This window comes from Parasteatoda tepidariorum, chromosome 9 (genome assembly GCF_043381705.1).
Source record: "Parasteatoda tepidariorum isolate YZ-2023 chromosome 9, CAS_Ptep_4.0, whole genome shotgun sequence".
In the NCBI taxonomy this organism is placed as follows: Eukaryota; Metazoa; Arthropoda; class Arachnida; order Araneae; family Theridiidae; genus Parasteatoda; species Parasteatoda tepidariorum.
The window spans coordinates 56,619,920-56,647,063 of record NC_092212.1 but is presented as its reverse complement, the minus strand read 5'-3'; the positions used below and the strand labels follow the sequence as shown (position 1 = coordinate 56,647,063).

Below are 27,144 nucleotides of genomic sequence, written 5' to 3'. Positions count from 1 at the left end.
GAGATTATCTGCATATTTCATTATATTTCATATAACTTTTTATATTTCATTATGACTCTTCTCGCTGAACTTCATGAGATTAACTCCGAGATGATCGGACTATAGTTTTGAAGTCATAAGCGTTTTCGTGCAAAAGGAACAAATTTGTACCTAAACTTATTTTTGCCTCCTACGCTGCCTATCAGACAAGAGAGATATCGTTTTCTACTTAATTTTCTCGTTTAATCAAATTGGACTAAATGTATGGATTTAAAAAGTTAATATTTAAAAAGTTAAAAATGCTTTTTTTGTATAAAAAGTACTATTTTTTGAATTGAACTTATTATGCGGAAAATCCTTTTAACTTAGAAACTATTAATCTCATCTTCTCGAATTTCATCTCATTCAATTCTGTATCAAAAATTTCATAGGAAGACATACCTGGCATTTTCAGATAGCCCTTAGATAGCCAAGTAAAAATTGTACTAAGTTATGCCAAAAGCAATTATTATTATACATGAAAGTGTTTACAACTTTTAAACTTACCGTTTAATTAACTTGTATATAGTCTCATTTGGTTGAAAGTAAAAAATATATAGGAAACAATGTCGCACTTGTTTTTGTTGTAATACTAAGATTCTTAACGAAGTACATGTACAGATTTGTATTTTTTCTACACAAACCCCTCGTAAATTCTAAACTCTTTGTTCGATCATCTTGGATAAGACTCATTCAATTTAGTGTGAAAAAATTTATAGGATAAATGTACCACTTGTCTAATTAGAAAAATATTAATTCTTTCCCTCAAATTATCCTCGTTTCCCTCAAAGGAGAAAACGCACAGAGAATATTACGTGAGTTTTTGTTGTTGTTGTTATAATTGAAAATGATTGTACTAAGTTTTCCGTGACACAATACCTAAGGTATTGATTTTTCGAAGAAATACACACTTTTTGCTATAATTAATAGAGTAGATGTTTCAGCTGATTTTGATAAGTTTAATGCCATTTATCATTATGATGGGATTAAAAAATAATTTCTCATGTTATGATAAAGATATTTTCTTCTTATTACTAAACGATTATTTGTGATTCCTAATATGAACATAGCTCTGCTTTAAAGATTGAGCTTTATGAAGCTTTATAAAGCTGTGATTTACAATTAATTTGAAATCATCTTCTAACCTGATGTAAAGAATCTAAGAAAAATACGTTAATATTAGAAACGTGTAGTTTGAAATCATCAACAAAAAAAAACTAAACTCAGCGGCGCGACAGCCCATGAGGGCCAAGGCGTTCTGTGCCAATCTCAGTTTTCTTGACCTTGGGCTCTGGGTTGCAGGAGCAGATGTTCCGGTCAGGTGGTCAGCCGAACGCGGAACCCCTAGTGTTTAGTTCCCAAGTATGCTTGGTACTCATTTATCGACCCACTGAAGGGATGAAAGGCTGAGTCAACCTTGCCCGGCCCGAGGATCGAACCAGGGACCTGTGGCACGACGGCGCGAAGCGCTACCGCTGAGCCACAGGGTGTCGAAATCATCCAAAGGAAAGATAATTTTTAATTGAAATAGAAGGATTATGTAAATAAAATAGACACATTTGGTACAACGATATTTTTATTTATACGAAAAATATTATTTTCCCAATCTGTTAATAGAACAATTTGAATAATTTACACTCATATCAAAGCAATTATAGTACACACATTAATTTCAATTTAAAAAAATGAAATTCTAACTTAATAAGATACATATGTGGTACATTGAATGATAAATAACGTGTGCATAGAAAGTGTGTTTAGATATGTAGATATGAAATGTAGATATAATATGTAAAGTAAGTTGCTTTAACAGCATATAATTTTCGAATTAAAGCGTGTTCAATTTTTTTCGGAACAAGTAATTCCTCGTATGGTTTCAATTTAATGTTTTATACCTTCATATATTAAGGTTAAACATTAGTCAAGGTAATTCACTAATTAAAGATATATTCTTCCTTGAGAGTCATGGATGTATAAACTGGCAAATTTCTAACATTTTAAAAATTATGCAAAAACATATATTTAGGAAGATTTATCTTCAAAATGTACCTTTCGTCCACATAAGCATTAGTTTTCAAACTTATAGAATAAGCATAAAAAATCATTAAAAATTACGATTAAAATTACCGGGTCTAGGGGTGTCAGTACTTTTTACCATAAAATCCATTTGTACCGTAAAATTTCACAGGAGAAATATAACAAAAACGGTACATGTTTCCTATAAACAACTTACACAAAATTGTAATACAAATTGTGTCATAAAAATACATTAGTTTCTATGACAAATGTTTTCAGTTTAAGAAAACAATATGCTTGTGTTTTTAATTACAGTCATATGAAGTTATAAAAAATTTAGTTTTATACTTAAAATAATTTATAAACAAATTTTTTAAGTGTAACATTTATTCATCCAATCGCACTGTTTCTGACCGCATCTCAGTTATTTTCAATTTTCACTTAGTTCAAACTATTTTTTTTATTATTTAAGTATTATATTCTCCTTGGATATATTTATATATTTGAAAGCATAAAATGTAGAATTCGTATTGAAAGCCTCATGAAATAAATAAATATATATATGCTGATTAGTTTAAATTGTTAAACTTGTAAATTGTTAAACTTGTTTATTGTTCTTTCAAAAAAGCCTCTCTTATATATAATTTTTTTTCCAAATAGGCAATTTTCCTTAGTTTATAAATCGATCAAAACCTAAAAAACCTTAGTTGAACACGAACCTAAAAATTTCCATACATATATATTTTAAATAATAATAATTAAATTGAAAAATGAGATTTGATTAATTCAAAAAAACTAAAACAATTTATATTATACGAAGTATCTAATAGAAATATAACATTAACATAAATTCGGGTTATTCGGGTTAAAGAGAGCAGCAAAATATCCGGTTGAAGAGTTCCGGAAGCAAACTTTTATGAATGAATTGAGTAACAAACTTTTGGGTTACAAATTGTGTGCTTAGATTATTAATAAAAGGGAAGATAATGGCATGAAATTCCATAATTTGTATTGCAAAATAAATTTTATAGAGCTTGATAAATCATGGATAAAAAAAGAAACATTTTGGAGTATAAATATTACTCAAGCCTAGTTGCTTTAAGGTGGTAATAGACTTTTGAATTTGGGGCTCTGAACCGGAATACTGAAACAAGATCGGACAAGAAAACTTCTGCTTTCTCAGATTCTATACTTAGTATGATAAATTACATAAATCAATAATTAGTAAGGTTAGAAAATAGTTCCAAAAAGCTCAGAAGCAATTTTGAATTAGAAATTTAATTACCACCAGCAGTGAAGACATTTCGTAAATTTAGTTTGTATTGCCTTTTTTTGTTTCTGACAAGCAGTGTTGCGCTACAGTGTTAAGAGGGTTTTGTTTTTCAGATGCTCCGCCAGGATCATTAGTAACGAGATCTGAAAAGAAAGCTTCCATTTGCTCAGGATTTAAAATACTCTTCATCTGCTCACATAGAATATTCAGAATTATGTTGCTATTTCCACCTTCAATGGATTTGTATATATCTGAATGCAACTTAGCGAGATCTACCAACTCTTCTGCTGGTACATCGCTAACACTGTCTACAAATTCACTAAATTTTTCGGTAATTTTCAATGCTTCAGCTTGAGATTCTAAAGTCGACAACGGTTCTTTGACATTCCATTTGTACTTCTCATTTGTGAATTTTCGAACAAAAAGATCCATCAACAGCAAAATTCCATTAGTATCAATATTTTGCCCGAAAGAGTTTTTAACATTTGGAAAATGATTCCGATCATCAGCTAGTTTCGCGTCAAAGGAGCTTTTACTGTTTAAATTCTTACTAGTACTGCCAGAGTTTGTAGAAAAATGCGTTGGTTGCAGCTTTGTCAATTCAATTGATTCAAAATTACGCTTCATACGAATGCTTGTAAAATTACATGGTGTTTCATTTGTTTTTTCTTCTCTTTCAAAGCACATTCGAACTCCTTTGTTAATTGTTTCCATTATCGAGTTGACTAAAATATCTGCCAAAGGATCATTTGTTACAATTCTCAGTATTTCATAGTAACCCATCTTGTTGAAAACTTCTAACGGTGGTAAATCTTTGTATTTTTGAAACTGAATAGAATCTTTATTATCGTAATAATCATAGATCTTGCTAAAGATATAATTATAACAATACTTCCCTATAGCAAGACCTTCATCTGTGAAAAAATCAACAATACTTGGATCTTTATTTACCGCTGCTCTCATAGCTTCAAGATTTACATTTTTTATAAAATGTTGAAATGGTAAAAGTTCTTTCTTATCATACAGTTTCATATTTGCCCCCTGGTTTATTAAAAGTATGATTTGATTTGTGTTGTCAGATTTTGACGCCAAATGTAAAGGAGTAGAACCATCATCTGTTTTTGCATCAATGTTAGCATTTTTAACCAACAATTTTGCAGTAAAATTGGTCTCTGGCCTCAAAGCTGCTAGATGCAAGGCAGTAAATCCATCTTTTGATACTGCGTCAGGATTAGAATCTTTGTTTAATATTTCATCGAACACCTTCATTTGTCCAGTTGCAACAGATAGCTGAAGTGGTGTTACATTTTCTTTGGAAGATATACTAATATCAATCCTGCTGTTTTTAAGAAATTCAAGGGCTGCATCTTCCTGTTTGAAATATAGAGACACATAAAGTGGTGTCCAATTATTATCAGACGTTACAGCACTGATATTTACTTCCTCAACTTCTTTCTTTCCTGACAGAAGGTACTGTATCATATCTATATTTCCTTCCATTGCAGCGAAGTGAAGTGGTGTTAGATTATCTTTATTTCCAGCATTTACATCTACTTTGCCACTACTTAACAATGCATCACATATGTCTCTATCCCCTTTCATGATAGCCAAGTGGAAAGGAGTCAGGCCGAAATTTGACTTTGCATTAACTAGGATATTTTCCTGATCAAGCAAGAGTTTGATAGTTTTTGGGGTACCACGTACAGCAAAATGTAAAGGCGTATAGCCCGATTTTTCTTGTTGATTAATTTCAATTTTTTCTGCAGCAAGTAGATGCTTAACCGCATTTTGAAACCCTTTTTTCGAAGCTATATGGAGTGGTGTTAAACTATCGGAATTTGTTTGGACATTCACGTTTGCTTTAAGAGTGATCAAGAAGTTTACAAATCCAGCGTTTTTCGTGCCAGCTGCAACGTGTAGCGGAGTAAATCCTTTTTCATCCTTAGCATTCAAAAGATCATCTTGTGTTTCATCGATAAGGTATCGCATTGCAATTTTTACGTTTCCACTTTCAGCGGCAGCATGCATGATGCTTCTTTTAGTTTCGAAAACCGCATTAATGTGTGCTCCTCCTTCAAGTAACTTAGGAATATATTCCAAAGCTTTCATTTGATCTCTACTTCCCGCTGCATCATAAAGATCTCGATCAACATCTCGAAATTCCACTTGAGATTTCGTTAAAATGTATGCTAGCTCAGGCTTGTTCTCATTAAATTTTCGAAAAATAAGCCTCTCTCTTCCTTGTTCGTCTCTGGGTACTGTAACTACAGGGTTTGCTTGATTCTCCACTTTCATAGGCTCAGACCATCGACTAAACTTAGAGTAAGCACCATCTTTTCTTAGCTGTACAGCGTAACTTACTTTTGCCTTCTCATCCCAATCTCCATAGTTAGATGGAATAACACTTACCACTGAGAAGCCGATATTATCAACAGGTTGTGGCATGTCCTCTATGACATTTAAGACCATACCTGCAATTTTAGACTTTAGTTCTTTTAAAGTATTTACTCTCTTTGATATGTCTACATATAACTCATTCTTGACATCTGGAATGAAAACCTTGTCCTTAACTTCGTCCAAAGTTTTAATGACGTTGTTAATTAAACCCCTGTCTCCAGTTAAGGATGTTTTGAATTCATTAAAGGTTGTGATTAAAAGAGTTATTTGATCATTGAACTGTGCGTCTTTGCCATTCTGATAGTAGAAGTCAACAAGATAACAGTGTTGTTTTAGAAGAAAAAACATAACTGCAGCATAAGTCTGCGTTCCATAAAATAAAGCATACAAAGCTTGAAATGCTTTGGAATCATCAGCATTCTCAGGAATCGCAAAATTATTGTTTTTGTCCATTAGATCAAACAGATCTGAATGCAAACCTTCTGGCAACCTCACTTTCTTCAAGAAGTCAAGAATACCGTCTTTTTCTTTTAAACGAAATAGGAATTGATCCGCCGGCAGCCTACCTATTTCGTCTTGTTTTTCTTGAAAATATCGAGAGAATTTATTTATTTTACTTAATATTGATTGTATTTTGAGATTTTTCAGAGTTGCTAGTATGTTTTTAAATCCCCATTTCATCTCTTCGCGAGTTTTCTCAACTCCATATAAAGTTTCAGTTACCATTTTGGTGACTTTTTCCACAGCTTGTGCCATTCTGTCAAGTTTTCTGTCTATCTCACTAAATCTCTTTTCCATAATTGCTTTTATTTCTTCAAAATTCCAGTCATCACATTCCATCGCTGTCGAGGCAATATTCATTCCATATTCAGCTACGTGAGCTACTGCAGATACGCCTGCAGCAATTTTTTTTGCCTTGTCGGTGACAAGAGGAATGTCTGGTATATCTCCGATTAGATTGGTTATGAGACCTGTTGTATGAGTACCGTACTCCAAAGCCTTACATTTCTTTTTCATAGACTCAATTTCTTCCATTGCTTCTTCATACTCGGCATCGAGGTCAGCGTCTCTTTTAGCAACAGCTTCAACTCTGAAAATTTTGTTGATACGCATTTCGTTAGTTCGATGAAAGTTGGTTTATCTATCTTTACATTAAAAGGTTCTTTTAGCAAGTGAAGGAGAAAAAATTATTTAGGAGTACTTATATTTGAGTTCCACCTGTGGATAATTACTTATTTTGCAGATGTCCAGGTATTTTAATTAGATACTAGTGTCAAAGTTTTGATGTGTTTGAAATTACGATAGACCATATGTGAATTTTTAGTTTCTGATAAATTCTGTCAAATCTTGATATAATGAGTTTTTCTGTGAAATGTTGATATACAATACATTGTAAATGCAGGATATATATCCATGACATTAGTAAATTGAAATTTATTTCTATTTTTATTAATGTCAATATGAAATATCGAGTTAATTTTTTTATGATTTAAGGGAATTTTGTTTATTATTTGATTTCAGAAGAGATTTTTGCACAGCAATTTATATTTTAAAATATTGTAATCCCATTTTTAAACGATAAGATTAGTTGCATTATTTTTCTTATTTTAGTAAAATGACATTTTCCGTTGTTCATCTTGTTCCTTCTTTAAATTACAAAACTTTAAATATTCATTGCTAAGCCGTGTTGCATTTTTGTATGACCTATATAAATTACACTAGGGAGCATTATTTTCGTTGAATTTATACTGATCTTGCATCTTGCCTGATTCGGGTGAGAGGTTTTCAAATTTAAAAATAATTTTTACTCGTAAAACTATGGATTTCTTTTTAAATGACATATATTTATACTATTTTTATCGAAATGTGCAAAAATGTTTCCTTCAACAGGGGATCACATAAATGTTGAGACAAGTTGTTCTAGGGCAGTGTTTCCCAAACTTATGACACTTTCTAAATTTTTTTAACTCTGTGTACCACTAATGAAAAAATGAATGTATTTGTTACTATAAAAAAAATTGCACAAAAATTAAAAATCACAACTGGCTGTTGACACCACTAATTATTAACTGTTAACTCTGCAAAAAATAGGCAATAGAAAAATACGTAATCGTAAGCTTTCATGGCTAGTGTTGTTTTAAAAGAATTTTTTTTGAAAATTTCATTTGTTGCAAGGCATTTCGCATAAGAACGCTTACTCCCGCTGAACTGTTCCTGCACCCTTGGGGGTACACGTACCACACTTTGGGAAACACTGTTCTAGGGGAGTAATGGCACACAATCAAAATTAAAATTGCATATGAACCCATGCCCAGAAATGTCACCGCACGCGATTCGGGGTGCTATCCTATTAAGACCTGTTCAGAAGCACAAGGAAAAGAAACAGTTTATAATAAGTATAATAAGGAAGAGTCCCTATCAGCGTATGAAGTCATTTCTGGGAGACGGTTTCTATGCCATTTTAATCCTGATTATGTTCCCCTAATTCTTTTAGAATATTGTCACAATAGTTATGCGACCTCCTAATATATATATTGTTTTTAAACTTAAAAACATTTCAAAGCAGCTTGGAGAGAGAAACCGATAGCAGGTTTAAAATAAGAGATATGAAAATATCTAAGATCTGTTTAAAAATATCTTTTAACAGAAACCAAATAAATAAATAAATAAATATTAGCCAGTTTTATCCATTTGGTTATGACTAAGAGGCTTTGGCTCCTGCACGATTTTCCCGCCAAACCCACAATTTCGATTAAATCATTTCTATCTCTGAAGGATAAACAGGTTTTAGCAGATCGTGGAATTGAAATTAAAAATTATTCATCTAAAAGACTACGAAATATTTATTTTATTAATATTTATTTTGCTATGGATTCCATTAAAAGAAAATTGAAACCTTGCTCTGTTTTATTACAATTGTAACTCCATTTTTTAAAATTTATTTTCCTTTTCTTTTTTTAAATTTTTAATTTTTTTGTTTACAATGAAAGCTTGTAGAATGTTTTTTGGTAAAGCGATTATATATTCACTGTGCATAAAGTTAACTCTAAAATATATTATACATTTTTTGTATTAATTATTTCTATTTCATATCTTGACTAGGCATTGCTTTGTATACAGCTTATTATAAAAATAAATCTAATTTATTTGTTATTCACTAATTGTAAAATGATTGATAAGTTACAAATTGTTTTAAATATGTTTTCCATAAATACAATAATATCGCAGGAATACTTAGTGTATAATTAGTGTTTTCATAATATTTTTTTTTGTTTTAAATCTTTAACCCATGGGTTGCCAAACTTTTTTGGATCATCGATCCCTTCATAATTTTTCGAAATTTCTATCGACCCCCATAAAAGTAATTTTCTGTTAATTAAAATAAAACTCTATTAGATACTGTGTTTGTACATTTATTTTATGATTTTAAACATTTATTAAAGTAATAGTACATTGAGTTACAATAGTTTTGTGAAAAAATAAGTAAAGTAACTACAGATTTATTGCTTCTTAAACAATGAGATGGGTGTGCCTGGTGTTTTTTTGCAAGGTTCTCTATATTGGGTTCAAAATTGGTCAATTTTAATCTTAAATTCCCTCGAAACTCCACATTTAATTTATTTCTGTACTTAGTTAAGATTGAATTTACGTGACTGAAACCGGCTTCAACCATATAGGAACTTGGAAATGCTATCATAAATGGATGAGCTATTTCATAAAGTTTTACATATTTTTGCATTATATTTACATTTGTCCAAAATTTACTTATTGTTAAATTTTTAAAAAGTGTCTTTGCTTCAAGATCCGATAATAATTCAGCAAGCTCATCTTTCAGGTTGATGCCCACGTTTTCAATTCAAGCAGAAAATGTGCACAATAATCTAATCAGGGATGTCAATGTTTTCCAAATCAGCAAAGCGCAGTTTAAAATCATCGCTCAATTTTTGAAGATGACCTATATGTATATGAAAGTTTTAATAATGACACTGCAAATATTCAACACAGTTTGCAAAGATAACTGAAACTGATTATGATATTTGCGTTTGTAACGTCAATGCTCGTCACACGTGACATTTGGACAAGAGCACATTGACTTATAAATCAGAAGTGCAGAGTTCGTGCGGCTGGTACGTAAATACTTGCTTCACCCGAATAAATATACGTTTATTAATTTATGTTCTATAAAGAATTTGATAGTAATAAGTCAATTATAAAAAATTCACACATTTCACATACTCAATTAGGCATGTGTGATTCGCATATGTGATTCGCGTAACTGTCTTTTCTTCGACCCCCAATCGACCCTTCTGATTTGGATTGACCTCCGCTTTTGTTACATAGACCCCTGGGGGTCTATATAGACCACTTTGGCGACCTCTGTTTTAATGCAATCAAATCAGGTTTTTGGTTTGAACTAGTTCTCAAACAAAAAAGTTGCAACATTTTCAGCACTTATTTTACTTTTTGCCACAAAATATCTAAAAAAATGTCTTCTACACAAAATTCAATGAAAATCAAAGTTAAAGATCAGTACATTCTGCGTCGAATTTGAACACAATGTTCTTGCACAAAGACATAATATATTATCATCAAAGACATAGTATTTTATCATCAAAGACATAGTATTGTACTTATGTAGATGAATTCTACCAATGTTCTTATTAACTTTTAAAAAAGTATATTAGCTATTTAGATTGTACATGGTGAAAAAATCAAAACATTAGCTAAATAAGAAACATATTAGCAAAATAAATTATCAAATATTGCTTCACTAATATTCTGCATTTTAAAGCGTGAAAATTCAATGCATAAATAAACGCGAAATATAAAAAAATTCAATGCATTCAATACAAACACTTAAACGTTTTTTAGACGTTTAGGTAGCTCCCAGTAGAAAAATATCAATTCAACAGCGGCCTTTTAAAGCATTCTCACTTCAATTAATTAATTAATTCCTAACTGAGTTCAAATTAAATATTGTCATGTTTTTAGTGCATGAATCTGAATTGAACAACCTGATAATGCTCACTCTGGTTATTGTTATCTGGTTGCTCACTACGTGCTCTTGTGCGCCGAATCCAATCAATTAAAAATGAAAACTGTTGCCAGCGCGAGAAAAGAAATATCATCGGTTTTATTGATACATACATACGTACGTATTAGCGTTTTATATAATATAGATTAAATATGTAGTAACTAACATTCCCTATCTTAGATTTTACTTTTTCCTACTATTCAACAATAGTTAGCGATATTTGTTCTTCTTAAAACGAATTTCGGCAATTACAGTTGAACAGGGTAACAAAAAGTAACTCCATACAGATATTCTGTGAGCAACTTCTAGATATTCCTATACTTAATAATGTATTCACATTTACTTAAGTGTCACTTAACGCAATTTTTTCCAAAGCTCATCTTTCATGAGATATTTTGCAACAAGATAATTTTTGGTTGCATTAGTCTGTTTCGACGCTTATTAAATCTCTGGATCTTTTTAAATCCAAGAATCCAATTTTAGAAAGATTAATATCATCGAGTAAGTAAGATCATTTACGAATTGAAATAAAAGAATAGTCTGGATTTGTCTCATTGAACTGTTTTTATCAAACTGAACTGTTTTTATTGTTTCGTTCTTGAAAGCAAATTCACAGTGACTCAAGTGCAAATTTTTTATTTCATTTTTGATAAATATTCTAAAAGCAAAGATCACAGTAGAACACCATGCACTATATGAGTTCCATAAGACAATTTCCTTCCAAATATTTAAAAAAGTTAAATTTTACACAAGTATTAAATTATGCTTTTAAATTCCTATAAATGGATAAATATGAAAGTTATGTCATGACTAATTGAAAATGCTGACATAGTAAAACACGTCATAAAGACGTTAAGACAATGAAACTATTCGAATTTACAAGATATTTATTTTCTTAATACGACAGTCAAGTTTATAGCAATGCACCCCTTTTTTTCTTGAGACGCGTAATTAATTCGTGTTTTCATTAGAAATTAAACATCAATCCACGACATTACAAACTCTAGAATACTGGTGAAATAGTGACTAAACTTCCAATAATTAGTAGCAATTTTCTTTCACAAACATCTTTGTGTCATCTACAAGTTGTGTCATCTACAACTACATAGTTTAAAGTTCATTCTTATTTGAAACATAACAAAGACAGAATCTTAAAAATGGTCCATAAACTGCTATAATGATATATTTCATAGATAATACAATTCAAATATTTTCATGGATAATAAAGTATTTAATAGAAGCTATTATACATTTTTGAGCATGACTGCTTTTAAAAATTTTTAGTTCTTGGTTATTTAGTACAATGAAAATATTTATATTTTTCAGAAGACAATTTAAATTTTTGTAAACTAGTTTCAAATAAACAAAACTTATAAAGGTAAATGTAAAATATTTTCAAAAAATTTATATAAACAGTAACAACATAGGACTTAAACGGTAATAATGAAAGCTTTATTGAATGTTTTTATAATATTAGAATCATAAATTTAAACAGATTGAAATTGTTTGTTTAGGAAATATTTTTTCCGTACATTTCTGTTAAAGATAGATAAGAATAGATTAAATATAAGTTATAAAAAATGTCTATTTCTTCTATTACTGCCTCATAAAATTTATGTTAGAAATCTAGTAAAGTATTTGCATTTTCTTATGTTACTTACGAAAGCAGCAGGATAGATGAATTTATATTTTTATAGCTCAATTGTAATCTTTACAAACTAGCTTCAAATAAATAAAATTAATAAATGTACGTAGAAAATATTTTTAAAACATTTCATTAACACAGCAGCAACTTTATTACTATAGTTAAAGTTTTGTTGTATGTTTTTATGATACTATAATCGCAAAATTCAACAAATTGTAAGAGTTTTTTTAAAAATATTTTTTCCATATATTTCTGATCAAAAAGATAAGTACAGCATAACTATTTGCTAAAAAAATATCTATTTCTTCTATCACTGTCTTATCAAATTTTGTTAGAAATCAAGTAAAGTATTTGCATATTTTTTATAGTATTTGCAAAAGCAGCAAAATATAATTTTTAGCAGAAAAAAGTGCAAGGTAAAAGTAATTTGTCTAATAATGGTATTCCATCTAAAAAGTGACAAAAAATTGTTTAAGTACATGCTAATTTTCCAATGTAGGAGTATTGCACTTCTTCATTATATATGAGCCTTAATCTAAAAAGGAAAGTACCGATGTTCTATTCGTAATCAATCTAAAATTTTTTTATGTCGTTAGTTATTTTCGTTATTAAATAATTTATGTTAAGAATTTTGTCTATTCTACTTTGGTTTCGTAGATATAAATTATGAAAATGTAAACTTGAGGTGGAATTAGAATTGCAGAAATTTCGCCCAATGCGCGGAAAATAAATTTTGCAGTTCAAGAACCACATTCAACATGGTTTTTCGAAGTACTTTCACCAAGGAAAATAAAAAAAAAGTCACAGTTTAGGAGTTTTAAAATTGGAACAATTTTAAACTGTATGTACCATCTTGCCATAAAGAATTATCTGGGCTTACTTATATTAAAAATAACTAAACTTTTTTTAAAAAATCCCTAGTTAGACGACATTTTTCCACCTCGATTAAAATTATCAAAAGTAACGCCTTATTCTCATTTTTTGCAGCTTTTTATGAGTCCAGATAATGCATCATTGGAGTAAGTTTTTGAATAAAAAATTTATACAAGACTTATATAACATTTCAAAAATATATACATTTTCACGAAACTGTGGCTATTCTCCATATTGCGCAATTTTGCACCATTTTCAGAATAAGCAAAGACAGCGCCGACTGTAGATAAGCTGCATTTGACCTAGCAGTCTTGAGTAACTGTTATAAACTCGCAGAAGTTATAAAATAGCATATTATTCGCAAAAAAAGCATAATTTCATATGACGGTGGAGCCTTCAAAAAAAAGTCTTAAGATACTATTTATCCGGCAAGACACGCGGGGGTCATTTTACGTATTCCAGAAGTTCTGTTTACTTTAAAAACTAGCAACTTGTTTATCCTTTTTTCCCAATTCCAATCTGTGTTTTATAAATAAATTTATGGTATTTCCAGCTTCTTCTGCTAGAATAATCAGAGTTTGAATCATGAATTACAAATTCATAATATATTATAGTCATTGCCTGGAGTCACCAAAGGAGAAGTTAAAAACTGCTCAAAAATGGAAGTTTATTTCCCGAAAAAATCGGGAACTACTAGAATCTTAAATTTGTGTTCAAATTCTGTTTGTAAGAAATATTTAATTTCATTATGCTCTAGTTATATCCAAGGAAACAAAATATAAATGAAAATCATTATATGCATTCATATGGGCATCAAATCAATTGCATCGTGTAAAACTTAATGATGATTTAATAGTCTATTTTATAATTCTAATAGTGTACTAGTAATAATATTTACTTCAGTATACTGATAATAGTATACTTAATGATTTATATTCTCATGTTTTACAAAAATTTTGTGAAAAAAGAAGGTAAAAAGTCTTAAATAATTAAGAAATAAATATTTATGACTGAATTATATTATGTTATTAAGTTATTATGACTATATTTATGACTTAAAAATTTTATTTTCTATATTAAAAGTATAACGTTTATTAGCAGTCTTATGTTTGAATTTAATTTTGAATCATTTCATTACCCTAGTGCGTCCTCCAGGGAAAAAATAAATGTCAAACGATTGCTTGTACGATTTTATTTAGAAAATAAATTGTTATAATGATATTAATTGTTATATTTTTGAAAAGTGCACCAAAAATAGCTATTGTTCAACCACAATCAATTGAATCATTCAGAAAATTTTCTATAGTTAGTGTTGACAAACATTTACTTAATGCATATTTTATCAATAAGCATATTCTTAATTTGTGTATTTTTAGTGTTAGTATTTTCTGAGAGGATGTGTTTATTGTACGCAACAAAGAAAAACTATTATGTTAGCTTAAAGTTTAATTATTTCATTAATTAATAAAAATTGACAAAATTGTTTCATAAATATTTGCCCATAAAAATTTCATAAGAAATGTTACATATGGAATATTTTTTTGAAAATGCATATACTGTTTAGTGCTTTGGTAACATTAGTTACTTTACTTTAGAGAAAAGGAAAGCATGCATTAATTAAAATAGTGGGTGTGAAATTTTAGTTTTACCCTGGGAAACAGAAAATTAAGGAAACGATTTCGAAAGAAAACATCATTCGCTTTTAGTTTCAGACAAGCAATATTCTTTTACGGTCTTAAAAGCATCCTGGCCCCCTGGAACATCGGAAACAAGATCTGAAAGGAATTCCTCCAGGCTCTCAGGATCTACAATACTCCTCAACTGGTCACACAGAAGACTGAGAATCATATTGCTATTTCCACCTTCTATGGATTTGTATACATCTGAGTGCAATTTTGCAAGATCGATTAACTCTTCTGCTTTCACATCACTAACGCTGTCTACAAAATTACTAACTTTTTCCACAATTTCCAATGCGGTGACTTGAGATTCTAATGCAGACATCGGAGCTTTCAATTTCATATTATACTTCTCATTTGTGAGTTTTCTAACAAGAAGATCCACCAGAAGCAATATTCCATTAGCATCCATACTTTGAACCAATGAGCTCTTTGCATTTGGAAAAGAGCTACTGCTATTGGATAGTTTCGTTTCGATGAGATTGTGAATAGTTTCCTTTATTGGACGTATTTTTGGATACAGATAGGCTTTTGAATCAACAGCTTCAATGTTACGCTTTGAGCGAACATCCATAAGTAAGCATGGTTCGGCATCAGGGTTTTTTTCTTTTTCTATGCACACTCTAGCAGTTCGATCAGCAATATCCATTGTTGCTTGAACATAAGCTTCCGTCGACGAATTATTAACTACGATTCTTAGTAAATCGTAATAACCCAATTTATTATAAACCTCGAATGGTTCTAAGTCTTTGTATTTTCGATACTCATTTGAATCTTGGTTCCTTCGATAATGGCTGACGGCTCCGATGATAAACTGAAGACAGTACATCCATACATCTCGCCCTTCTTGAGTATGTCCATCAACTATACTTGGATCTTGACTTATAGCTTCTCTCATTGCTTGCAAATTAATATTTTTAATTGAATACTGTATTGGTAAGAAATTCTGATTATCATATAATTTCATATTAGCTCCTTTGCTTATTAAAAAGGATATCTGATCTTTCTTATCAGCCTTCGATGCTAAATGTAAAGGAGTCGAGCCATCTTTGGACACTGAGTTTATATTAACGTTTTTGTCAAGTAACTTTGAAGTAAAAACAGTCTCCGGACGTAAGGCAGCGACATGAAGAGCAGTAAGACCTTCGTTTGACGTTGCCTCCAGATTAGGATTCTTTTTCAACAATTCATCGAACACTTCTGTTATCCCGTTTGCAATTGAAAGTTGAAGGGGTGATACATTTTCTTTAGAAGATATACTGATATCAACATTGTTACTTTTGAGAAGTTCAAGTGCAGCATCTTTTTGCTTAAAATAAATAGCAAAATAAAGTGGTGTCCAATTACTAGCCGGGGTAGCGGCATTAGGGTTTACTCTCTCGACTTCTTTCTTCCCTGAAAGAAGGTACTGAATCATGTCTGCATTCCCTTCTAAAGCTGCAAAATGCAAAGGAGTCATGCCATCTCTGTTTCCAGTATTCACTTCGACTTTCCCACTGCTTAATAAAGCATCACAAATTTCTCGGTTACCTTTCATGACAGCCAAGTGAAAAGGTGTCAGACCAAAATCAGATAGGGCATTTACTTCAATCCGTTCATCAGCAAGCAAAAGTTTAATGGTTTTTGCTGTACCACGTACAGCGTAATGTAAAGGTGTATAACCAGATTTTTCTGGTTTATTGATTTCAGTTCTTTCATAAGCAAGTAAATTTTGAGCTGAGATGTAGAAGCCGTTCTTCGCAGCAATATGTAGTGGTGTTAATCCTTCTGCTGTCTGGGCATTTACGTCTGCGTTTCGGTCGCCTAAAAACTTCACAAAACCAGCATTCCTAGTACTCGCAGCAACATGCATTGGAGTAAAACCATTGTCATCTTTTGCATCCAGAATCTCTCCTATTCTGTCATCTATAAGGTACCGCAACGCAATTTTTGCATTTCCACTCTCAGCTGCGCCGTGCATAACGCATCTATTCATTTCAAATCTTGCACTTATATAAGCACCTGCCTCGATTAACTTAGGGATACATTCTAATCCTTTACTTTGATCCTTAGCTCTTGAAGCTTCGTAAAGATCTCGATCAACATCTCGAAATTCTACCTGAGATTTTGTTAAAACTCCTATTAATTGAGGTTTTCCATCGTTAATTTTTCGGAAAACAAGCCTTGATCTTTCACGTTCGTCTCTATGGACTTTAATTGTTGGGTTTGCTTTTCCGTCTACCTTTATAGGTTCCATCCACTGGCTGAATCTAGAATAGGTACCGTCCGTACTTTTAAACTGCACAGCGTATCGTATTTTAGATTTGTCCTCCCAGTCCAAATAGTTAGAGGGAATGACTGGTTCAGTAAAGTCATAATCAAATACGGGTTCTGGTGTATCTTCTATAATATTCAATTCCATTCCTGTAATTTTGGATTTCAGTTCATTTAGGATACTTCCTCTTCGAGAAATATCTTCGTATAACTCATTCTTAACATCTTTAATGAAATCTTTGTTTTTTACTTCATCTACTGATTTAACGACTTCGTTAATTACACCATGGCTTCCAGTAAGGGATGTTTTAAATTCATTAAATGTAGCTACCATGATTTCAAATTGTTCGTTAAATTTTTTATCTTGGCCGTCTTGATAATAGTAATCCGCTAAATAGGCATGTTGTTTTAGGAGAAAAAACATTACTGCTGCATACGTTTGCGTACCGTAAAATAAGGCATAAAGTGCTTGAAATGCTTTAGAATCCTTTGCATCAGTAGGAATAGCGTAATTATAATTTTTATCCATGAGCTCAAGTAAATCGGAGTGCAGACCTTCAGGTTTTCTTGCAATTTTCAAATAATCAAGAATGTTGTCTTTTTTCGTCAACCTGAATATGAATTGGTTTTCTGGTAGTTTGCTCAATTCGTTTCTCATTTCCTCAAAGTATCGCGAAAATTTATTCATTCTTTTCAGTATAGGTAGTACCTCGCGATTTTTAAGCGTTGTCAGTATGTTTTTAAATCCCCAATTCATTTCTTCCCTAGTTTTTTCAACAGCATCGTAGGTTTTAGTGGCCATCTCCGTTACTCGCTCCATCGCTTCTGTCATTTTATCTAGTTTTCTATCAATCTCACTGAATCTTTTTTCCATGATCGCCTTTACTTCTTCGAAATTCCAATCATCGCATTCCATTGCTGTTGAGGCTATATTCATTCCATACTCAGCAACGTGGGCTACTGCAGCAACCCCTGATGCAACTACTTGGACTGTTTCGGTCACTAATGGAATGTCTGGAATGTCACCAATAAGGTTGGTAACGAGTCCCGTTGTATGAGTAGCGTACTCTAAAGCCTTGCATTTCTTTTTCATAGACTCTATTTCTTCCATAGATTCCTCAAACTCGGCATCGAGATCGGCGTCTCTTTTAGCAACAGCTAAAGCTACAACCATTTGGCTAACATGCATGTTGATACTTTAGTAGAAGAATTAGCTTACCTGACTATCACCCGCTATTTTTACCTGACTCCAAGTCACTATATTCCACCGTTTGAAATAGTATATATATAGTTTTGTGCCACATGTGTATAGTAAATTAAAAATGACACATGTCACGGTATTCAAAAAAGGAAAATTTTTAGTGGAACTAAAACCCATTGTGCATTCTTATGCGCGACAGATATCACATTTTTCCAAGTATTGATATTAATGAGATTTATATTAATATTAGAGTGGAGTATGAAATACAATTTTCGCATGTGTGGCATTAATTTCTTTTAAATTCTATTTGTGTCAATCTTGAAAATAATTGCGTTTGAATTGCATGCAGTGAAATGGTTTACAATTACATTTCTTGTTCGAAAATATATTAACCTTCAATTTTTTAAAATTTAAAATCATTTATTAGTTAACTCATTATTTGTGTTCGTAGTAAATTGTTTTCCTATTTGTAGTAAGTCAAATTGTGAATCAATATTTTTGTTAACTATCGTGATTATCAACCTGATTCTTAATTAGGATGTTCTGCAATGTACGTCCATAATATTTATTTTAAGAAACTTTATCAAAATTGAAAAGTATACACGTTGGAAGTTACCTATCAGTATTTAAGCGCTGAAGAAGCCAAAACATCAATAAAAGTGGAAAGAGAAACATTAGAACCACTCTCTATTGCCTAATTAATTTTGGTGTTTCTAAAATAATATATTTCAACTTATCGCCATTTTGTATCGTCAATTGAAAAGGTTTCGAAGTTTTCTGTGCGGCGTTCTTTAGTGGATATCAATAGCGTTTTGTCTTAAACGCATTTAAATATTAGTTTGTGATCACTAATGTACATAGATTTTTTATTTTTATTTACCTTATTTTGGTAAAGATTCTGGAACTACATATTATAGATCTTATTACAAAATACGATGTATTTTGGATATTTTAATAGTCGGGTAGAGAGTGTACAATTATCCTTGAGCCATGGACAAGATGAAGTCACCTGATTGTAACCTGAACTTGTGGTTGACTCCGAGTTTTTCTTTCCCCTTTCATTGGTTTCGTATAGCGATGGGATACCTGCGAGTGACGTAGTGCGGTATCTCGATACTGATTGGTTGTTAAAACGTGGCATCTGTTTACGTTAGCCACAACTCTTTCCGGTCTCTTTTGAGCAAGTCAAGCCTGTCAGGATTCAATTCTCTTGCGTGTACGTAATAAGCATTTAGTACATTCTACATTCTATCACTATATAATTCTTACTTACAAATAAAGACAGGCACGAAGCCACGTAGAACATAACTTTTTATGCATTGAATTTCCCAGGTTTCACGAAATAAAATACATAAATAAATAGATAAATAAATAACAAATCTTAGTTAAGTAAAAGACGTAGGCGAGAAGGAAATATATTTCAGCAAATTCGATGTGCGATACAGCGCTATATTTAATTAATTTCACGTTAATCAGCAGTCTAACTTATGTAGAGAAACTTATTTCAACTTGCCAATTATTCAACTTGCTTATTTCAACATGCCAATTTGCTTATGAGCGATCAACTGGCGCTGGCATCATAGGTCACATGTGTAGGCCCCTGCATTCTTCTTGAATGCAGTTACCCAATTGTTATTTTCGATCTTTACATAATTAGCTGTGTTTCTTTAATTAAGAATAATAATTTAATTATTAATAAATAAATTTAATTGATTTTAAAGTGCCCCCTTTTTACAGCGATACAGAGGAGCTACTGATATTTTCAGAAATAGCGATTCTACGTAATTCTACGTAGCGAATCTACGTAATTTATCCTACTGAAACGATTGCTTTAGAGAAACCAGACTTTTGTGTAGAGAGTAATTGAACGATTTCGCACTATCGTTAACATTTTTCTTGAAAATAGTGGAGATATTTTTTTTTAAACTTTCAGAGCTGATATTTCATGTCCTCTTATTTTAATTGTGTGCTGAGCTCTGTCCATATAATGAGCATTGATAAATTATAATATCACTTTTCATATTTACTCATTTTTTTCCTCCCAAATTATACTTAACTTGGTTTTGTCTTTGGTTATAATATTATCTGGTTATATTTTGTTTCTAATCACTTATTATTTCAATTCGCAAGAGAATAGGAATGAACTGTTATAGATTCTAACGCAGTCTATTTGATTAACCAGTTCACAAACAATTAAACAGTCAATAAAATAATTAATAAACAACAATCCAATAATTAATTCAACAATTTAATCCCTTGCTACAATAATAGATAGAATTCATTTTATAAAAATATTCAGTAACGTAGGAATAAAATGTTTAATAAATTTAAAGAAATTAATGATAACATTTCCTTCTTAAAATCATAGAAAAATACCAAAATAAATATCTTAAACACTTTCCTTTTAAAGTGCCAACATCACTGGGAAATTGATATACGTGAAATAACGTAAAAAAAGAAAGTATAAAGATTAATTTTCGTTATTCTATGTCAAGAAGTTCCATTACCACCTGTTACAATTACCTGAGCTGTCAAAAACATTTCCTACGAAACAAAATACTAAAAAACGAATACTGTGCCGAAGAAATTAAAAATCTTTCAATTGCAAAGTAGTAATATTTTATGTTCTATTAAAAGCATTTGGTAATAAATGTATCAATATGTATGCGTTATCACTTTTCAGACAGTTTAAGTATACGGTGGATACAATAAATTAAGTATACAAAAATACTAGGCAAAATAAAAATGCAGTCGAAGCATCGTTATAACGATTTCCGTGGTGTTAAGAAAAATTGACGCTATAACGAGAGGTCGCTATAACGGTTGCATGCACAAAACTGTAGCAAATATTCACAAATATTGCACTTATTTTAAAAAATACACTTCCATTTTAGTGGGTTCACTTCTGTCAAAGCTTTCAAATTCTGTTACAGACATAGGGCGATTTGGAGGTTGCGAGTATAGCCATTTTCGCTAAATAACATATGACTAGAGAATCAAAAATTCTAAAAAAAAATAATAATAAAAATAATCGAAGAATGTGAACACCAAGCATTTTATCTCCAAAATAGGCAAACTGTTTTAAAAAGAGAGTATTTTTTAGTTGTATAATAAAGATAATCATGTTCTCACAAGATGATTATTGTTGTTGTTGTTGTTGTTAATTTACGTCGCACTAGAGCTGCACAATGGGCTATTGGCGACGGTCTGGGAAACATCCCGGAGGATGATCCGAAGACATGCCATCANGTCAAGTGTCTATTTGTGAACCTGGGTAACCGTTACCAAAATTCAATTAATAAATCACAGCCTTGCCAAAGTTTGAAAGGTAACGGTACAGAATTGGTGCCGTGACCAGGATTCGAACCTGGGTTATTGCGGTACATATTGGCGGTTTATTTAATTGATTGATAAGAGTTAGATGACGGTTATTTATTTATTTTCCTAATAAATATCTCAGTTCTAACGGAGGGAAAACGGCTTTTAAATTTTTTCCATTCTTTTAAAGATATTAAACTTGTATACATCAAACTAGGGTGACTGTTTATGCATCTTTTTATGGAGGCTATTTTTTCAATTTTCGTGATTATTTACTGCTTTTATATAAAAATATAATAATTCTTTTATTTATTTTCAGAATGTTCTTTGCTTTTGTTTTGTTTGACCTGTTTTAAGCGAAAAACAATGATGAAGGCGAATTTAACATTCGGGGTTGATGAGCGAAGTGAAGAGGGGTGCAGTTTCCTAGATCTATTGAAAAGAAATTTATTTCGAAAAAGATTAAAAAATAAATGCTTCTTAATTGTTTCTGTGGGAAACAGACTTCAAGTAATTCTTTGATTTCTTCCAATGTAAAGATTACCCGGTATCATTTTCTGTTTCACACTGCTTAATTTTTAAAATTTAATACCAGTTTTACTTTGAGTAACTTTCCCAAATATAAGCTTCGTTCAAATACAAGTTTCGACCAAAAAACCCGGACAAACAATTTTTATATAAATTTATTATGTTTAATATTTGACTTTATTATGTTAAAGTTTAAAACTTAATACTAATTTTACTTTATGTTTCAAAAATTTTCCTAACATATTTTTCGTCCAAATACGGGGCACGGCAGAAAACCCGGATAAACAATTTTTAATATAACTTTATTATGTTTAATATTTAACTTTAATGTGTTAATGTTTAAAATTTAATATTAATTTTACTATTTTATTTTATGCTTCAAAAACTTTTCCTAATATATTTTTCGTCCAAATACTGGGTGAGGCAGAGAACCTGGATAAACCGAAATTTACTTCCTAAAAGCAAATGAGTTTAGAATGATGTCAGAAATATTTTTGCTGCATTTGAAACATCAGGAAAGAACTTTTTATAAGGATAAATATTTATTTATTTTTAAAAATGCTCTATACATTGTCACTTAAAAATTCATCAAATCACTTATTTTAAAAGCCATTAAAAAAACTCAAAAACAATTCAAAAACGTGGTGTATTCCATAGAATGGCAGTTTCCTCTATTTCCAAGTTATAGCCCAGTATTTGTTTAAATTTTACCCTTAAAATATTAATTTTTAAGAGTTAACAGCTAAAGCTTCTGAAATGTACACATTAAGTTTTGTTCTGTGTGGATTATTGCGCTTGCAATTAATTTTGATCTAAATATATTAAAAAAATTGCATTGTTTGTAGTTATTCGGTAAAATTTTGGAAGCTTTCATCTATGTTTTCTTAAATTTAAAACCACTTGTGTGTCTGAACATGTTTCTTTATGAAGCATTTTTGAAAATATTGTTTGTTGTGTGACTGTTACTAGGGTTTCCAGGATTCAGTCTGCTTCAAAATCACTATTTTTTGGCAAAATTTGTAAGAAAAATATTACTTTTCATATTTACTAATTTTTTCCTCCCAAAATATACTGAACTTGGTTTTGTCTCTGGTTATAAGACTTTGTGGCTATATTTTGTCTCTAATCATTTATTATTTCAAATTCGCAAGAGAATAGGAATGGAAACTATTATAGATTCTAACGCAGTCCATTCTGTCAACCACTTCACAAACAATTAAGCAATCAATAAAATAATTAACAAGCAATAATTTAATAATTAATTCAACAATTTAATCCCTTGCTACATAAAAGACAGAATTCATTTTATAAAAATATTCAGTAACGTTGAAATAAAATGTTTAATAAATTTAAAGAAATTAATGATAACATTTCTTGCTTAAAATAACCAAAATAAATATCTTAAGCACTTTCCTTTTAATGTGCCAACATCACTGGGAAATTGATATACGTGAAATAATGAAGGTATAAATGAAGGTATAAAGATTAATTTTCGTTATTCAATGTCAAGAAGTTCCATTACCACCTGTTAGAATTACCTGAGCTGTCAAAAATATTTCCTACAAAAAAAATATTAAAAAACAAATATTGTGTTGAAATAATTAAAAATCTTTCAATTGCATAGTAATATTATATGTTCTATTAAGAACATTTGGTAATAAATGTATCAATATGTATGCGTTATTACTTTTCAGACAGTTTAAGTATACGGTGGATACAATAAATTAAGTATACAAAAATACTAGGCTAAATAAAAATGCAATCGAAGCATCGTTATAACGATTTCTGTGGTGTTAGAAATAATTGACGCTATAACGCGAGGTTGCTATAACGGTATGCATGTACAAAACTGCAGCAAATATTTTACTTATTTTAAAAAATACACTACCATTTTAGTGGGTCCACTTCTGTCAAAGCTTTCAAATTCTGTTACAGACGTAGGGCGATTTGGTGGTTGCGAGTAGCCATTTTCGCTAAATAACATATGACTAGAGAACCTAAAATTCTAAAAAATAATAATAATAATAATCAAAGAATGTGAACACCAAGCGTTTAACTCCAAAATAGGCAAACTGTTATAAAAAGAGATTATTTTTTTAGTTGTATAATAAAGAACAAGATGTTCTCACAAGATGATTAACATAAATCGGCCAATTGTATTAAATAATTCAATTAGATTTAATTAATATTTTCTTTAATTTCCAATGAGCTGCACAATCGGTCTTGCCGATGCGCAGACCTAGTGCGTTCTCCAGAGGTGGTATCCACTCTTTCAGGACCACCGCAATGGGTGAGATACCGTTGATCATGTTAATTTGGACTCTATTTGGATGCTAAACTGAACTAGGAATTATTAATTTACCCGGAAATGCCAAGAGCCAATAAGGCACTCCAGGGATCTTTTACATGCCGCATAATCATACGACATGGCCGCTGAGGATTTTCTGCATCCCGAAAATCCGGTATCTGGGCCGGGGATCAAACCGCAGACTTGGGCGCAGAAGGCCGACGACAAACCAACTGTGCCACTCAGCCACGATTTAATTAACATCGGTTTCCGAATCGTGAAACTTTGATAACTCGAACTCATATAAGTATTCCTTCTTTGCTGAGTAAGCTTTTTATAAACAAGCTAATTTTATTTTAAGAAATATTTGTCAATGCATTTTAGATTAATGATTCTTGCTTCATACCGTATTTCTGATGCTTATGTGTAACATATCTTGCTGTATATATCAGTTTTAGTGGTATTGAATAGCAAAAATGGTGGTGGCAAATTCACACTTAGTAGTGTAAAAGAACATTTTAGTATGTAGTGCGTCAAAAAAAAATTGACAAACCTAAATAACTTTTGATCTAATGATCGGATCTTCACGTACTAGGACTTAATGTTAATGGCTTAAGGGGGTGACCTCAACCATGCTAATTAATAAGTGCAGACGATATTTTTAGTTACGAAATCAGACGCAAAAACTTATTTCCTCTGAATAAACATACCTTTTTTACGACCCCTAGTATATAGGTCCTGACCCCCAATATATAGGTCTTAGCTGCAATCTGGGAAATATGGTCCTAATAGTTTGGGCTGGAAAGAGCTCCAAAGTTTGAACCCCTTAAAGTTAATTTTACTCCTTACGTATCTCGTTATATCTCGAGAACTTTTTAAGTGAATTTAAAAATTTTTGCAAACAATTATTAAATTCGTTTATCCAAAGATAACCCATGTAAAACATATATTTTAGTAAATATTGATTATTTTTTATTATTTTATTTAAGAATGGTGAAAACAATTTTGAATTGTGAAGTATACAATTTTTTGCGTCATTTGAAAGAATATAATTTTACATGGCAAAATACAACATTTCAGCAAAATCGGTTGAATTGTTCCTGAGAAATTGAATTTCTAAAAAGTCAGATATTTAAAATTCGATTTCTGAGGATCTACTTAAAGGATTTTGCTTACAATCTGCATTTTGCCGTGTAAAATTACGTATTTTAAAAGAAGTAAAAAAATGTATACCTTACAATTCAAAATTTATTCAACTATTGTTTAATAAAATAATAAATATTTACTGAAATTTATTTTTTTGCATGGAACAATATTTGGATATTGGAACAATATGGAAATTTATTTTTTTGCTTTGGACAAACGAAATTTATAATTGTCTGCAAAATTTTTTCAATTCACTTAAAAAGTTCTCAAGAGGCAAAATACGCAAAAAAGTAAAATTAACATTAAAGGGTTCAAACATTAAATCGCTATCCTGACCATACTATGGGGACCATATTTCCCAGATTGCAGCTCCCCCCTATATTTTGGTGGTCAAAAATCCAAATCCGTTGAAGAAAAAGTATTTTTATTCAGAGAAAGTACTTTAATTTTTGTCTGATTTCGTAACATAAGATATCGTCTTCACGTATTAATCAATCTAATCGAGGCTACCGTTTCGAGCATCGAGAATGAGTCTTAGAATGAATTTAAAGATCCGATCATTAGATCGAAAGTTATCCAGGGTTGCCCACGTTTTTGGCTCACTGTACACTTAGATCCAAGAATCATGTATGGTGTTTCGCTACAACGTTTTGATGTAAAGTTGTTTCCACCATTTTTGCCGTTGAGATGCATAAAAATTTTATGCATTGTATATTTTTTGCATGGAATTATTTCTGAATAAGCGAATTTAATAATTGTGTGAAAAAAGTTTTCAATTCGTTTAAAAAATTATCGAGATATGGCGAAATACGCAAAAAGTAAAACCAACATTTAGGGATCAAAACTTTGGGCCGCTCTCCTAACCATACTATTAGGGCCATACTTCCCAGATTGTGGCTAACCCCTATATCTTAGAGAGCTGAAGTCTGAATTCGTCGAAAAAAAGTTATGCTTATTCACAGAGAGTACATTTTTGTGTTTGATTTTGTAACTTAAAATATCATCTGCACTAATTAATTAGTACTAGTAGGCTGCGCCCTCTGCTCGCTTACGCTCGCCAACCCCCGAAAATTGCAACGCAATCTTATATGGTTTGTTTCGCAAACCAAGCTCGCTTCGCTCGCTACTAACTTAGTTACATTGAAAATGCACAAAATTCTAAGAATTCGAAACAATCATTCAAATCCATATAACAACTTTTTCTTTAAAAATAAATTACATCTTTTTAGTAAATACTAAGTCATTAAAATAAATTTGAATTCAAATAAATGACATGTAATTCGTTAAACCTATTAGAAATGTGCTTTGTATAAAATCTTAAAAGCGTAACAGCACGACTGAGACTCATTTTTCAATGAATAACTAATAACAATAATAAAACAAATAAATTCGTGATATAAATCAAAAATCGTCAAATAAATTCGTAATATATAAATTCGTGAAAAAAAGCGCTTTCGACAAAATACTAAAATAGA

At 30.9% G+C, this 27,144-nt stretch overlaps 2 protein-coding genes across 2 annotated transcripts in view; both read right to left on the bottom strand.

Annotated features, from left to right (window-relative positions):
- LOC107444646 (uncharacterized) overlaps window positions 1–6,865 on the bottom strand; it is a 29,668-nt gene extending 22,803 nt beyond the window's left edge. The window contains exon 1 of the mRNA XM_071185822.1: window positions 3,349–6,865. Coding sequence (XP_071041923.1) covers window positions 3,349–6,817 — 3,469 coding nt within the window. The 5' untranslated portion in view covers window positions 6,818–6,865. The remainder of the gene's footprint in view (window positions 1–3,348) is intronic.
- Window positions 6,866–11,359: 4,494 nt separating this feature from the next.
- Window positions 11,360–18,442, bottom strand: LOC139426376 (delta-latroinsectotoxin-Lt1a-like). The gene has a single exon (XM_071185087.1). It carries the CDS (start codon window positions 18,376–18,378, stop codon window positions 14,950–14,952), a length of 3,429 nt encoding a protein of 1,142 aa, XP_071041188.1. The 5' UTR covers window positions 18,379–18,442; the 3' UTR covers window positions 11,360–14,949.
- Between the last annotated feature and the right edge of the window lie 8,702 nt (window positions 18,443–27,144).

What these genes read in the sequence shown, in the direction of transcription:
- LOC139426376 (XM_071185087.1), bottom strand. Translation starts at nt 18,378, where the DNA reads ATGCATGTTAGCCAAATGGTTGTAGCTTTAGCTGTTGCTAAAAGAGAC.